At 54.3% G+C, this 14,923-nt stretch overlaps 1 protein-coding gene across 6 annotated transcripts in view; it reads left to right on the top strand.

Moving 5' to 3' along the window:
* The first annotated feature begins 1,881 nt into the window (after positions 1 to 1,881).
* Positions 1,882 to 14,923, top strand: part of GAA (glucosidase alpha, acid) — a 17,943-nt gene continuing 4,901 nt past the window's right edge. The window contains exons 1-16 of one of the 6 annotated variants that reach the window (XM_023511192.1): positions 1,882 to 2,001; positions 3,199 to 3,224; positions 3,686 to 4,262; positions 4,893 to 5,038; positions 6,356 to 6,521; positions 6,600 to 6,696; positions 7,069 to 7,188; positions 7,271 to 7,389; positions 7,471 to 7,602; positions 8,836 to 8,946; positions 9,801 to 9,914; positions 9,998 to 10,082; positions 11,049 to 11,166; positions 11,548 to 11,681; positions 11,790 to 11,941; positions 12,067 to 12,215. In XM_023511192.1, the coding sequence (XP_023366960.1) occupies positions 3,717 to 4,262; positions 4,893 to 5,038; positions 6,356 to 6,521; positions 6,600 to 6,696; positions 7,069 to 7,188; positions 7,271 to 7,389; positions 7,471 to 7,602; positions 8,836 to 8,946; positions 9,801 to 9,914; positions 9,998 to 10,082; positions 11,049 to 11,166; positions 11,548 to 11,681; positions 11,790 to 11,941; positions 12,067 to 12,215 (2,189 nt within the window). In that variant the 5' untranslated portion in view covers positions 1,882 to 2,001; positions 3,199 to 3,224; positions 3,686 to 3,716. Of the gene's footprint in view, positions 2,106 to 3,198; positions 3,225 to 3,685; positions 4,263 to 4,892; positions 5,039 to 6,355; positions 6,522 to 6,599; positions 6,697 to 7,068; positions 7,189 to 7,270; positions 7,390 to 7,470; positions 7,603 to 8,835; positions 8,947 to 9,800; positions 9,915 to 9,997; positions 10,083 to 11,048; positions 11,167 to 11,547; positions 11,682 to 11,789; positions 11,942 to 12,066; positions 12,216 to 14,923 lie in introns of all 6 variants that reach the window. The other 5 variants (XM_023511191.1, XM_023511190.1, XM_023511194.1 and 2 more) reach the window with 5 other exon arrangements.

The following is a 14,923-nucleotide window of genomic DNA, read 5'->3' as shown; positions in this document are numbered from 1 at the left end:
CCCCTGTACGGGCCACTAAATATGATACTGTAATTTCATTTTCAGTAGGTTCTTGATCTAAGTCAGCAGTTCTCAAGCTGTGGATCGAGATCCACAGGAACTGTATTAAAGGGCCACGGCACTAGGAAGGTTGAGAACTACTGGTCTAGGTGATTTATAGGCAAAATGCCTCTGGCCAAAAAAGCCGTTTGAGAGAGAGCATGAAAAGACTTAGTGCAGGCACACCTGTGAGAAACTGAGGCAGAATGCCACGTGGCCAGGTTGGTTGCGGGCCTAGCATTCCCTTGGCTGGAATAGCATTTACTGCGTTAAGGAATTAAGGTTGACTTTATAAGGTCAATAAAAAAGCCCTTTGGAAAACTGGCCAGATACCCATCAGTAACCTTTCCTGATCTGTGGTAAGTAACGAAGATTGCTTGCTGATGAGTCCAGGAATGGAAATGTGCTCGGGGACCTCAAGAGAAGAGGAATTTACCCAATGCATACAGGTATCTAATGGCACAGATGAAACTTGGGCTCATGAAAGGCTTTTGAGAAGTCCAGCCTGAAAATTCCTTATAAAAGGTTCCAGAAAAAACCCCTGACTTAAGGCCTACAGGGGGGCAGAGATGTGCACACAAATTCCTGTATGCCCAAGAAGTTTCTTTATGCCTTGTTTAAAGATCTGAAGTAACAGCTTCCAAAGGGCCAGGCCAGCAAGGGTAGGTGTTCCATCTACCTTGTTCCTCCATAGCCTCAGGCATCATCAGATAAGAACAAAGAAAGTAATGGCTGACAACTTGTTCTCCATTAAGTTATGTTAAATTGGGTTAAGTCAAAAGGTGTATGTTGAGTGGATTATCAGAAGCTAATCACGAGGTCCTCACATGATGTTTAAATGGATCAATGAGGTCACTGCTATATTGTGCGCATGTACAAAATTCCCTATATAAACCAAGCGCAAATAAAGAAACTTGCCATTTTGCCTGAGGGAGCAGATGGTCACCTTTATGTAAAACGTAATTTCAATTAGCGTGCTTATTCTCTGCAACATCGCTTTTCTGTAAGACCTAACGGCAACAGTGATTCAAAGAATGGATCCACGGACAGATCAGTGGTAAGACTGGCTTTATTTTACAGAAAAGAATACAAAAACACCAAAGATCCTGGAAGAGAGAAACAACTCAAGTGGGGATGAGGGGGAAGCTCTCTCTCTGTCTCTCTGGCCTCTTTGTCCAGGAGTGTATATATGTGTTTTATATATATAGTTGCATGGGTCCTCTGTAGTTACATTTAGTCCACAGTAGCAAATGAATGGATTTGATCCCTTCGGTTCTCAGGCCTAGGACACCTACATGAAATTGACCAGGCCTGGGAAATGGGGGTTCCCTGCTCAGCGGCAAGTGCAAGGGAACTTGGGAAACACTAAGGTGCTGGTATCTCCCCAGCAGCTGTCTGGCCGCTCTGGCTACTGCAGGGTCCGCCTGACCTCCCCCCAGAGCCGCCTACCCTCCAGCCTGCTGGTTCCTCCGCCAGCTGCCACTGCACCAACACCGCCGGGGCGGAGGCGGCAGGTCCTCCCCTCAGCTCAGCAGAGCTGACTAGGGCACCACCTGTCTTATATTACCACGACTCACCGCCGGCGCCCAAGAAAACGGGGACTGAGAAGAACCACGCCAGCAGGCGCCACATCGACCCATCTCCCGGACGAGGGAGGGAGGCCCTGAGTCAGCACCAAGACCCACGGAAAGCTCCGACTCGCTCAGCGGGAGCCGCCACTAGGGGGCGTAGCGGGGCTGTGCATCCGCGCCTCCGGCGCCTGCGCTGGCGGCCAAGTCACGTGATCCGCCGTGGCCCCGCCCCGCCCGGCGTGCGCCCTGGGGTCAGGTGTGCGACCCCGGAATCTCCGCTACGGGCTGGGTGCGCGTGCGCGGAGGCGAGCAGAACGAGGGCTGCCGGGCCGCGCCGACCGGACCTGTGGTCCTGGGTCGTTCCGTTGTCGGCGGCTTCCTGATCGGAAAAGTTGAGCAAGTTATAGCCGAATCCGCACGGTGGCGGGTGAGGGGTCCTGCTGGACGAGGCCCCGGTAGGGTAGTGATTCCAGTAGCACGGAGGGTCCCAGAAACGTAGGTTCTCTGGCGTCCGCCCAGGCCTCCGTGAGGAATGCGCCCCGTACGTGCCGCATCTCACGGGAAAGGGGAAACTGAGGCCCACGAGGGGTCGCCTGACTTCCGCCGGGGCTGCCAGAAACAGGGCCGAACCTACGTGTTGGCGCCGTCCTGCGCCCGGGCAGAGCGGAGCTGGAGCCTCTGACCTTCAGCCTTGCCCCATTTCTTTGGGTGGTCAAGCTTGGCCTGAGCTGGGAACCGCCCCGTGTAGGGCCGGAGGCGCCTGGTGTCCGTTTCTAGGGTCTCTTTTCCTTTCCTGAAACTGGGGAGAATGCCTTTTGTTTGCTAATGACATGGCCTTATCTGGGGCATCTAGGGAGCATCAGGCCTGAATAGAGGGTTGGGACTCCCACCCCACCGCCAGGGAGGGTGAGGGACTGCAGATTGCCTTAATCACCAGTGGCTATGGTGCGTCCCTGTGACCAGAACACAGGGGTCAGAGAGCTTCCAGGTTGGTGAACAAGGACAGGAGGGCAGGCCTCCTGTACCTCTTTCGTCTGACTATTCCTGAGTCCTGTCCTTTGTAATAAACCAGCAAATGTAAGAAAAGCACTTTCCTGAAGGTCCCTGAATTTATAGCAGGTCATTAGAAGTACCAGTGACAACCTGGGACTTGTAACTAGCATCTGTAGTGGGGGCAGTCTGTGGGACTAAGCACTGAAAGGTGGGGCTTGTGCTAAATCTAGGTAGTGCTAAATTGAACTGAGTTGTGGGACACCCAGCCTACCCTGGGGAGGTGGAAAATGGGTTGGTGTGAGGCAGAAAACCCTGCATGTCTGGTGTCAGAAGTGTTGAGAGTGTCACCTGGAGCCCAAGTCTGTATAACCCAGTGTCACCTGGGCTCTACTGCCAAGCAGAACACTCCCAGCGCCCCCCCCTTTTGTTTCAAAAGCAGATCAGACCCCCTCAGGGCCCTGTGTTCCTGTCTAGTGTGTGACTTCCCCAATATTTAAGCCCAGTCTTGGTCTTGTCTCGTGGGAACCTCATGTCCTTGCCCCCGCACCTGCCAGGTGCGGCTGCTGTAACATCTGTTTCTCGTTTGGTTCCACAGGCTAGGAGGGGCTCAAGTCCTTTCTGGTAAGTGGCTTTGCCACCATGTGTCGCTCTTCAGCAGAAAAGGGTCTGAGGGAAGGTGGCAGGTTCATAAGTGTCTGCAGTTGCCAGAATCACTTTCTCTGACACCCGTTGGCCAAAACTTAACCACAGCCACAACCTTTATGCAGAGGTGGGGCTCCTCCACCTGCTGTTGTGACTGGTCCTTTCCCGAGTCAGCCTGTCCTGCTGGGCATTTTGTAGCACCTTAGAAGCCTTTTTAGTTGGAGTATTCTGCAGTCTCCTATGGAGACTCTCTTTGTCTTTTGCTTCATGCCCCCGCCCCCACTCTAATCCCGCTGCTGCACCCTGCCCAGCCCTCCTCACCTGCCCGTCTCATTCCACCTCCCCACCATGCTCCACCCTAGGCACTGTGAGGAGAGCAGGTGAGCGACTTTGAGTGAGGCACCACCTGCCCATCAGTTGAGCCTATTTCCTTCTTGCAGGCCCCCAGCTGCAGTCCATGCTGCCCCGGCCATGCATGTGAAGTGGCTGCCCCATGCCCGCCCTCTGCTGGGGATCTGCACCCTCATCTGTTTGGCCACTGCTGCCCTCCTGGGCCACATCCTGCTCCATGATTTCCTAGTGGTCCCTCAAGAGCTGAACAGCTTCTCCCCTGGTCTGGGGGAGACTCACCGAGCTGCCCAACAGGGAGCCAGATGGCCAGGTTCCCGGCAAGCCCAGGGGCCTCCAGGCAGTCCTGCAGCAGCACCCCCACAGTGCGACGTGCCCCCCAACAGCCGCTTCGACTGTGCCCCAGACAAAGCCATCACCCAGGAGAAGTGTAATGCCCGCGGCTGCTGCTACATCCCCACAAAGCAGAACCCACAGGGCACCCGGATGGGGCAGCCCTGGTGCTTCTTCCCGTCCAACTACCCCAGTTACAAGCTGGAGAACCTGAGCTCCTCTGAGATGGGCTACACAGCCACCCTGACCCGCTCCAGCCCCACTTTCTTCCCAAAGGACGTGCTAACCTTGCGGCTGGACGTGAGGATGGAGACAGAAAGCCGCCTCCACTTCACGGTGGGCAGGGCCAGGGCACTTCACAAGGGGTGTGCTGGGACCTTACTGGGGTTGGGGGGTAAGCTGACCCAGTGGCTCCCTCAGGGAGGTGGGGACACACCAGGACAGGTCCTCCAGAAGGCAGCACTCAGGCTCACTCATCTTTATGGAAAGGTAGATTAGGGGTGTTGCCAGATGTAGCAGATGAAAGAACATGCCTTTGAATCTGAATTCCAGATAAACAAGGAATTTTTTTTTTTAATCATTGTTGGAGATTCATTGAGGGTACAAAGGTTATACTGAATAATAAAGTCCCTGTTGCAGTTGTGTCCCGCCCCTAAGAGGTATACCATATACTGCGACCCCCACATCTTCCTCTTCTCTCTCTTCTCCCTTTAAAGTATCTTTTATTGTAAAACATGTAGTCATTGGGGACATACTTATGCTACAAAGCTATTTTTTGTTGATCTGAAAGTCAAAGTTACTGTATTTTACCTGGCAACCCAGGGGAGGGTCCTTCTGCGTCAGCAGAGGAGGAAACTGAGGCCTAGTGTGGGTGGCTGCTCCAGGCCTGCCCTGGATGCTGGGGCAGGATATGCTCTAGAGTGGGAGGTGGGCTGGGGCACTGGTACAGCTCTCTCTTTGTCCTAGATCAAAGATCCTGCCAAGAGGCGCTACGAGGTGCCCTTGGCGACCCCACGTGTCCACAGCCAAGTGCCATCCCGGATCTACAGCATAGAGTTCTCAGAGGAGCCCTTTGGGATTGTCGTACGCAGGAAGCTGGATGGACGGGTGCTGTGAGTGCCCATCTGTGTGTCCTCCCTCAGTGGGAGGGGTCCCCCACCTGCTGCTGACCCCTTACCCCATCATGGTCCACCCTCCCTACTGGGGCCTCCTAGCCATGCTAGGACTCCCAGCACATGCCCACCTGCTGCATTCAGGAAAACCTGGCAGTGTCAGGGGGCATTTCTTTGTGGCCTCAGGGTATGACTAGCACCCAGGGCCGAGACTGGGATGCTGCTGGATGTGCTCCAGTGGCCAGGGCAGCCCCCGCAGAGGGTCATCCATGGTGCTGCAGCTGAGAAACCCTGGCCCTTCTCCTGGTTGGCACAAGTAATTAAGGAAGAAACAAAAAGAAACTCTGGCTCAGTCTAAGTGGACACCCCAGTCCAGGTGTCCTCTCGTTTGGTTTGGGTTGTTTTTTTTTTTTTTTTTTTTTTGAGACAGCCTCAAGCTGTCCCCCTGGGTAGAGTGCCGTAGCATCACAGCTCACAGCAACCTCCAACTCCTGGGCTCAAGCGAGTCTCCTGCCTCTGCCTCCCAACTAGCTGGGACCACAGGCACCCACCACAACGCCCGGCTATTTTTTGGTTGCAGCCGTCATAGTTGTTTGGCCGGCCTGGGCTGGATTCGAACCCACCACCTTAGGTGTATGTGGCTGGTGCCTTAGCCACTTGAGCCAATGGCGCCAAGCCTAGTTTGGTTTTTTTTTTATCAAATGTCTACATAACACTTTTTATGCACTGGGCAGCGTAATTATTAACTCAATCCCTGTAACAACTCAGAAGTAGGTGCTACTACCACCTCATTTTACAGACAAGGAAACTAAGGCACAGTGCCCCAGGTGGCCCCAGTGTCCCTGCTGGGCTGGCGTTCCCATCCTGCTGGCCTGGGTAGATCAGTGCTACCTGGGCTGCAGCAGGAGCCCCATTTCCCTCCTAATTGCAGCCATGAGCCCTGGGTCACCCCACAGTGGGCCCTGGGCACAATGAGTGAATCGCTGGGTCACACCCTCACCTCCAGGGTAGTGTGGTCCCTGCCTCGCCCTACGCTGGCATTGGGTGCAGCTGAGCGTCCTGGAGTTGCCTGGGACCCAGCTACGTGGCTGTGACACCCATCTGGGACGGTATGGCCAGCCAGGCACCAACTCTGACCGTGGGCCTTGGTGCCCTCCACACCCAGTTGAGGGTGCCAGGCTTGTTGGACCTGGCGTGGCTCCCCAGCCCAGGGGCAGCATGTCAGAGCCAGCCAAGCCAGGTCAGCCTCCCAGAACGCGAGGGTCTGGGTGCTATCCGAGAGGCCGTCTGTGAGGGGACCTGGCTTCTGCCCTGCAGGCTGAACACCACTGTGGCACCCCTGTTCTTTGCTGACCAGTTCCTGCAGCTCTCTACCTCCCTGCCTTCCCAGTACCTGACAGGCCTGGCTGAGCGGCTGGGGCCCCTGATGCTCAGCCCCAACTGGGCCATGATCACGCTCTGGAACCGAGACATTGCCCCCAAGGTACAGGAGTGACAGCCACAGAGGGGGTGCAGGGTCTGGGATTGCAGAGGCTGAGGCACCACCTCCCCTGTGTCCCAGCTTGGCGCGAACCTCTATGGGTCCCACCCTTTCTACCTGGCACTGGAGGATGGCGGGTTGGCACACGGGGTGTTTCTCCTGAACAGCAACGCCATGGGTGAGCTGCTGCCTCTGGGAGAGCCCAGGTTGGGGGCTGTCTGCCTGCCTGGGGTGGGAGGTCATCCTGGACACAGGCTGGGTCTCCTTTTCTCATCTGGGAAATGGGTTCCATGGGTTTAGACGTCTCTATGTCCTTCCGTGCCCCAAAGGGGGTTTTGGGACCCTGCCGTGGAGGTCAGCAAAGGCCAGGAAGGAGAGACGCAGGTTCAGCTGCTCCAGCTGTGTCCTGGAGCAAGTCCAAGTCGGGCTTGACAGGGCTGCGCTCTCCCCAACCCATCAGGCCACACCTGCTCCCTGTGGGTAGCCTTTCTATGAGTGTGGGGTCCCTGGGTGGGGTGTTTGTCCCTGAGCCTCAGGGCTGCCTTCCCAGATGTGGTCCTGCAGCCGAGCCCAGCCCTCAGTTGGAGATCAACAGGCGGGATCCTGGACGTCTACGTCTTCCTGGGCCCAGACCCCAAGAGCGTGGTGCGGCAGTACCTGGACGTAGTGGGTAGGGCCTGCCTCCGCCCAGCCCCCACCCAGCCCTGCCTGCCACGAGTTCTGTCCTTCACTATGGTGTCTGTGACCTGCAGGGTACCCATTCATGCCACCGTACTGGGGCCTGGGTTTCCACCTCTGCCGCTGGGGCTACTCCTCCACCGCCATCACCCGCCAGGTGGTGGCCAACATGACCCGGGCCCACTTCCCCTTGGTGAGTAGGGAGGGCCGGGGAGGGAGGGGCCTGAGGCATGCGGCTCCCAGGCCCAGTAGCAGCCCCTGTACCCTGCTGCAGGACGTCCAGTGGAATGACCTGGACTACATGGATGCCGGGAGGGACTTCACCTACAACAAGGACACCTTCAGAGACTTCCCGGCCATGGTGCATGAGCTGCACCAGGGCGGCCAGCACTACGTGATGATTGTGGTGAGCGCCCTCCCTCCTCCCTCCTGGGCAGCGGGGCCTTCTGGTCAGTCTTCCTCACACCTGCGTGGTCCTTGGTGACAATTTCTGATAGAGTGCTGTGGTGTCACAGGTCATAGCAACATCTAGCTCTTGGGCTTAGGCGATTCTACTGCCTCAGCCTCCCGAGTAGCTGGGACTACAGGTGCCCACTACAATGCCCGGCTATTTTTTGTTGCAGTTTGACCAGGGCCGGGTTTGAACCTGCCACCATCAGTATATAGGGCCGGCACCTACCCACTGAGCCACAGGCACCACCCTTCTGAGGGTCTTTTTTATATCGAAGGAATACCAAGAAGTTTTTGGGCTTGGCCCCTGCTGTCCACGGAGGCTCAGTTCAAAGGTCCCTGGAAACGTCTTTTTCTCAGACTTCATTACTTATAGGTTACTCGACTTGCCTTAAAGCAAAAGGCAGGGGCACAATAAGCTGATGTCACTCAGCATTGGAAAGTACTAGGATTGTAGGGACTGCTGGGACTGTGATGGCCCCATATGCCCTGGCCTGGCCTCTCCTGCCCTCAGGCCAGCTCTGTCCCTGTGGAAAGGAGGGCATTTCTGATGGACAGCTCTTGCACTGGCACCGTGTAGCTGAGAACTTTCCTCAGCCACTCCCAGAGCAGGACTGAAGTTGCCCAGCGGAAGACAGAAGCCTCCCTGGGACAGCCCCTGCCAGGAGGATATGGTTTCTGGGTTGGTTCAACCTGAATCTGCATCCTCTTCCTGGAGGAGGAGACGGGAAGGAGAGGAGCTGGAAAGACCAAGCGGCCACCCCCTCAGGGACCCCTTCAGCGGAGGGAAGCTGCTTGCTACTGTGCTAGTGTCCTGCTTTTCTGTCACCACTTCTCTGAGAGCTGCAAACATTGGTCGCTCAGCAGGGAGCGGGATGTCTTTTTCACATTTTTTTTTATTATGAAAGAAATAACTGATTGCTGTAGAATCTTTGTGAAACTCCAGAAAACTTAAAGAAGGGGAATTCTCACACGCTGGTTCTCCCATTAGCCACTGGTCCTTCCCTGCCAGTCCCTCCAGGCAACTGGGTGACATGTGCAGGAACACACAGAGGTTCCCTGTGCACTGCCTGCCCCACGTCTGGCTCTCACTCACTAGCATTGCCTTGAGGGCATTTCCCATGTCCCAGTGGTGGTGCCGAGGCTTGGGGCCACATCCTTCCCCCCCATTGGCTTATCTCACCCCCAGGATCCTGGCATCAGCAGCTCAGGCCCCCCCGGGAGCTATAGACCCTATGATGAGGGTCTGCGGAGAGGGGTTTTCATCACCAATGCAACTGGACAGCCACTGATCGGAAAGGTAGGTGGGGGACTGGGGGACAGATGATCAGAAAGTAGAGGCCTCTGGCCAGTAGGAGGGCTGGGGGACAGATGGTCAGAAAGCAGAGGCCTCTGATTAGTGGGAGTTTGAGGGACAGATGGTCACTAAGCAGAGGGCGTTTGCCCAATGGGGGGGGGGTTGGGGGGACAGATGGTCAGAAAGCAGAGGGCTCTGGCCATTGGAGGGGTCCAGGGGACAGACAATCAGAAAGCAGAGGCCTCTGGCCAGTGGGGAGGTTTGGGGGATAGACGGTCAATCAGAAGGCAGAGGCCTTGGCCAGTAAGGACAGGATAGTTATTCAGGAAGGCAGAATTTCAGAAGCCGTCATATCGGGAGGGACAGATTGGGAGATATATTTGCAGTTGAGGTGATGGTGGTTACTGACAAGGAAGACCACCTTGAACTCTTCTACCTTGGGGCTGTGACTTCATGGGCAATGGGCCCAGGCCTGAGCTTTGCAGACCCTCTGTAAGTCCCTGGGGCCCTTGTATCTTCCCAGCCCCGGGGTCTCCTGACAGCTCCCAAGGCCTTCCTATTGGGGGCTCATCAGTCACTACCACCCCACCAGGGTGCAGGATGTGAGACTTGGTGCCAGGACTTGGGTGAGGTCCTCCTCCTGACATCTCTCTCTGGCTCTGCAGTCCAGCGCCTGCCTGGGTGGACACGTCAGGGGCCCCTTGCTCTCCCAGGGCCAAGTCTCAGGTTTACCAGTTTAGGCATTGACAAAGAACAGGGCTGCCCTGTTGCTTATGGCCGGGACATGCAGGGTCTCAGCGTGTACTCAGTTGGGGGTGGGCCCTGGGATCTTCCCTCTCTGGTTTCTTATCGTCCAGGTGTGGCCTGGATTCACTGCCTTCCCTGACTTCACCAACCCTGAGACTCTGGACTGGTGGCAGGACATGGTAGCAGAGTTCCACGCCCAGGTGCCCTTTGACGGCATGTGGATTGTAAGAACAGCCCCCCATCCAGGGCATCCTGCCCGCCCCCCATGCTCTGGTCAAGGATGCCCACTTCAGGGCTTCTCTTATAGGACATGAATGAACCTTCCAACTTCGTGAGGGGCTCTGTGGATGGCTGTCCTGTCAATGAACTGGAAAGCCCGCCCTATGTGCCAGGTGAGTCCTCCTGCAGCCTACCCAGGGTGCTGTCTAGGGACTGTTGTCTCAAATCAGGGCTTTCTGTACCTGATTTGAGAGGCTCAGCCTCTGATTCCTGAGAGGAGAGCAAGGGGACCTCCCCGGGCTGGGGATATGCTAACTGACAATGCAGACATGGGCAGGCACAAGCCTTGTTCAAGAAAGCTGTCCAGTGACATGTGGTGCAGCTGGGGGCAGCCTCTAGTCAGGGCCGTCCTGATGAGGACAGGGACCTCTGCCATGGTCTGGGCGGTGGGGGAGAGATTGGGCTCAACCCCAAATGCCACATAGGCAAGTGGGAATTTATAGCTGAGGTGTGGTGGGGTCAGTGGGTGGGAAATCACCCAGAAGAGCTGCTGGGGTTGGGGACTGTGGCAAAACAGGCCAAGATTCTTGCTGAGACAGGCCAAGGTGACCAGATATCCCCTGGGGTGTGGCAGAGGGTGAGGAAGCTGTCAGATATGGAGGGTGATGAGACACTGAAGATGGGGACTTCCTGGTGACCTGACTTACTGAGTTCTCTGCTAAAACCGATTTTATGAGGATGTGCACAGACAGGCCTGGGGGAGAGCCAGGAGCCTGAGACGCAGTGGCCATGCAGATGTGGGGGTTTCAGGGTTAGCTAAATGGGCAGGGGAATGCTTGAGGTGGGTCCGTAGATGGTGAGTGTGACATCTGGGGTCCGCAGGGGCCACCCTCAGTGCCCGCCTCAGCTTGTCTTTAGGAACGGTGGAGACTGCACAGGGAAATGCCTAAAGTCCAAGGGTGATACCGTGAGCAGAAGAACCCAGCCCGACAGGCATGGGAAGCAGCTTCAGGGCACACCTCCAGGGACTGAGGGCTGAGCCAGAGGAAACGGCCACTGGCAGAGGAGTTCCTAGGGTTTGGGGGTTACAGCAGGACTGCTGGCAGGGAGCTCCTCAGAAACCAGCCCCTGTCTTTCAGGCGTGATTGGTGGGAGCCTCCATGATGCCACCATGTGTGCTTCCAGCCACCAGTTCCTGTCTACACACTACAACCTTCACAACCTCTATGGTCTAACGGAAGCCATTGCCTCTCACAGGTGAGGCCCTGCCCAGCCCACCAGGCTGTTCCCCCTTCCCCTCCCCACACCCCAGCTGGGAGCTAGAGCCTTCGTTCCCACTTTATGCCTCACACCTTCAGGGGAAGAAGCCTAGTGTTGCCAGACAGGGGAATCTGCACCAATTGAGCGTGTGACCCCAGCAGGGGTGGAGGACACAGCTCTTCTGCAAGTGTAGTCAGGGTGGTCCAGGTAGTCCTGACATACCCAGGAGACAGTGGCAGGAATCTGGCCGTCCTCTGCCCCATCTTTTGTCTCACCCAACCAGCTCCTACTCCCAACTCTACCAGCTGTTCCACCCAGGCAGGTGGTGACAGGGTTCCGGGCTGGCCCCGCTCACTCAGGTGTCCCCTGTTTGCCCAGGGCCCTAGTGGAGACTCGAGGGACACGCCCCTTTATAATATCCCGCTCAACCTTTGCTGGCCATGGCCAGTACGCCGGCCACTGGACAGGGGACGTGTCGAGCACCTGGGAGGACCTTTCGTCCTCAGTGTCAGGTGAGCACCTGCCAGGAAGGGGCTGCCTGGCAGAGCAGGTGTGCCCCTCCAGGGGAGGCTAGCCCTGCTCCTAGCAGCCTGAGGCCTGGCCTGACTCTGCTATCCCAGAAATCCTGCTGTTTAACCTGCTGGGGGTACCCCTGGTCGGGGCTGACATCTGTGGCTTCATGGGCAACACATCAGAGGAGCTGTGTGTGCGCTGGACCCAGCTGGGCGCCTTCTACCCCTTCATGCGCAACCATAACAACCTGTACAACATGGTAGGCAGGGGGCGGGGGAGGAGTAGAGTGGGCTCCCCCAGACCCTTCCTCGGGAAGCCCCATCCCCACACTGGGTGGCCAAGGAGTGCCCAGTCTGTAGGGTACCTCTTTGCCACCGGCCACAGCCCCAGGAGCCCTATAGGTTCAGCGAGCCGGCCCAGCAGGCCATGAGGAAGGCCTTCGCTCTGCGCTACGCGCTGCTACCCTACCTCTACACTTTGTTCTACAAGGCCCATGTCAATGGGGAGACTGTGGCCCGACCCCTCTTCCTGGAGTGAGTGACTTGGGTGAGGGAGGGTTGGCCCCATGTGCCCATGACACCCAGGGCAGCCCGTCCTGCTGCAGGTTGCAGCTGAGTGAAACCCAGCCAAGACTTGGCCCTCCCTACCAAAGTTCCCCTGCACCCCCAGTCCTCTGGGGGCCATGGCTGGGGCATTCAAAGTATGAGAAAACCCAGAATTGGAGCACCAAGTGTGCACCAGGCCTTCCCAGCGGTAAGGCAAGTGCTAGAACCCTTAAGATTGAGTCAGTAGGGGCTGGTCTACAGGGAAAGGAGGGTGAAAGAAACCTCGGTATCCCTCCAGCAAGACTTCGTACACAGAGAAGTTGCTAAAAATGGCACCTCAGATCAGTGAATTAAGGGAGGGGATTCTCAAGTAGTAAGGTCATTCATGAAACGTCTGCAGTAATCAAGTTATTTTTCTCTTGTGCCATATACATGTAAGTTCTAGGTGGATTAAATAAGTACATAACAAGGCTCGGCGCCTGTGGCTCAAGCAGCTAAGGCGCCAGCCACATACACCTAAGGTGGAGGGTTCAAATCCCCAGCCCGGGCCCGCCAAACAACAATGATGGCTGCAACCAAAAAATGGCCAGGCGTTGTGGCGGGCGCCTGTAGTCCCAGCTACTTGGGAGGCTGAGGCAGGAGACTCGCTTGACCCCAGGAGTTGGAGGTTGCTGTGAGCATGATGCCACGGCACTCTACCCAGGGGGATAGCTTGAGGCTCCTATCTCAAAAAAGTAAATAAATAAATAAATATATATCAAAAAGTAAGCTGTGGAAAATCCCACAGGAAGGAGCAGGGACCACACATCTCCACTATGCTCTGACAGGAGGTGGCTTTCTAGAATCAAAGCAAAAAGAAAGGGGAAGAGATTTAATTTAGAAAAAAGGTAAAACTTTGAAAATTATAGAAAAAATGAAAAATTTTGAGTATAAAAATATTAAATCTGCTTCCAATGTAGCTTGTAATGGTAAACAAATTAGAGAAGGCATTGTCAATAAAATTACAAATAGCCACTCTTCCTAATACGTAAAGAATGTGTGCTGTGTTTGTAAGACTAAGACTAAGAAACAAATAGGCTGGGTGCCTGTGATCTTAGCACTCTGGGAGGCCAAGGTGGAGGATCGTTTGAGCTCAGGAGTTTAGAACAGGCTAACAGGAGTGAGACCCTATCTACTAAAATAGAAAAACTAGCCAGGCATGGGGTGGGGCTATAGTCCTGGCTATTCAGGAGGCTGAGCCAGGAGGATCTGTTTGAGGTTGCAGTGAGCTACAATAATGCCACTGTATTCTACCTGGGGCAACAGAGCCAGACTCTGTCTCCAAAAGAAAAACCCTACAACCTGTGTACTATTTTAATTACTTTGTAATTTCCTTTACCTATATTTTTTAGTATTTTTTTTAGTGGTTGCACTAGACATTATAATTAACATCTTAATTTGTAATAGCCCAGTTAGAACTAATACCAACTTAATTTCAATAGTATAAAAAAAACTTTACTCCCTGTATGTCTATTCCCCTTCTCCTTTGTGCTGTTGTCATCAAATCATAGCTTTAGGCTCAGAACCAGCCACATACACCAAGGCTGGTGGGTTCAAATCCAGCCTGGGCCAGTTAAACGATAATGACAACTGCAATAAAGAATAGCTGGCTGCAGTGCCGCACCTGTGGCTCAAAGGAGGAGGGCGCCAGCCTCATATGCCGGAGGTAGCAGGTTCAAACCCAGCCCTGGCCAAAAGAAATAGCTGGGTGTTGAGTTGTGGTGGGCACCTGTAGTCCCAGCTACTTGGGAGGCTGAGGTAAGACAATCGCTTACGCCCAAGAGTTTGAAGTTGCTGTGAGCTGTGACACTACAGCACTCTACCCAGGGCGACATAGTGACACTCTGTCTCAAAAAGAAAAAAAAATGTGTCCATCCACATGGATTTATAATGACTTTTAAGTAGAACAGAAGGGTTTACAAACAAAAAGTGTATTTATACCATCTTTTATATTTACTTAGTAGTTACTACCTTTACTAGCACTTTTTAAAATTTCTTTATGTGGATTTTAGTTCCTGCCTAATATCCCTTCATTTAGATCAGGACTCCCTTCCTTGGAGGGCAGACAGGTCTGCTGGTGATGAATTCTCTTAGTTTTTGTTGATCTGGGAGTTTCTTAGTTTCCCCTTCATTTCTGAAAGATTGGTTCATTGTAGAATCCGTGATAGGCCGTCACTTTGTTTCAGCACTTAGAGAATGTCATCCCACAGCCATCATAGTTTCTGATGAGTAGCTTCTGCCCCAGTTCTTTTGAGGTTCTTTGTCTTTGGTGTTCCAAGGTTTCATTGTGCTGTGTCTAGGTATAGGTCTCTTTGAGTTTATCCTACTCAAGTTATTTGAGCTTGAATATATACATTAAACAGGAAGTTTTCAGCCATTATTTACATTTTTGTCTGCCCTTTTCTCTCTCCTGCTTCTGGGACTCCGTTTCCCGTGTATCAGTGTGTTTGGTGGTCTCCCACAGGTCTCTGAATCTCTGTTCAGTTCTTCTCCATCACGTTTTCTTTCTGTTCCTCACATTGGATAGTCTCAATTGTCTTTAAGTTCACTGATTCTTTCTTCCACCTATTCTATACTGCTGTTGAGCCATTCTAGTGATTTTTTTTTTCATTTCAATTGTAGATTTTTCAACTCCAGAATTTCTTTTTTTTTTTTTT

This window comes from Otolemur garnettii, unplaced genomic scaffold, assembly GCF_000181295.1.
Source record: "Otolemur garnettii isolate 467f Iridium unplaced genomic scaffold, OtoGar3 scaffold00018, whole genome shotgun sequence".
Lineage (NCBI taxonomy): Eukaryota > Metazoa > Chordata > Mammalia > Primates > Galagidae > Otolemur > Otolemur garnettii.
This window is presented reverse-complemented; position numbering and strand designations above follow the sequence as displayed.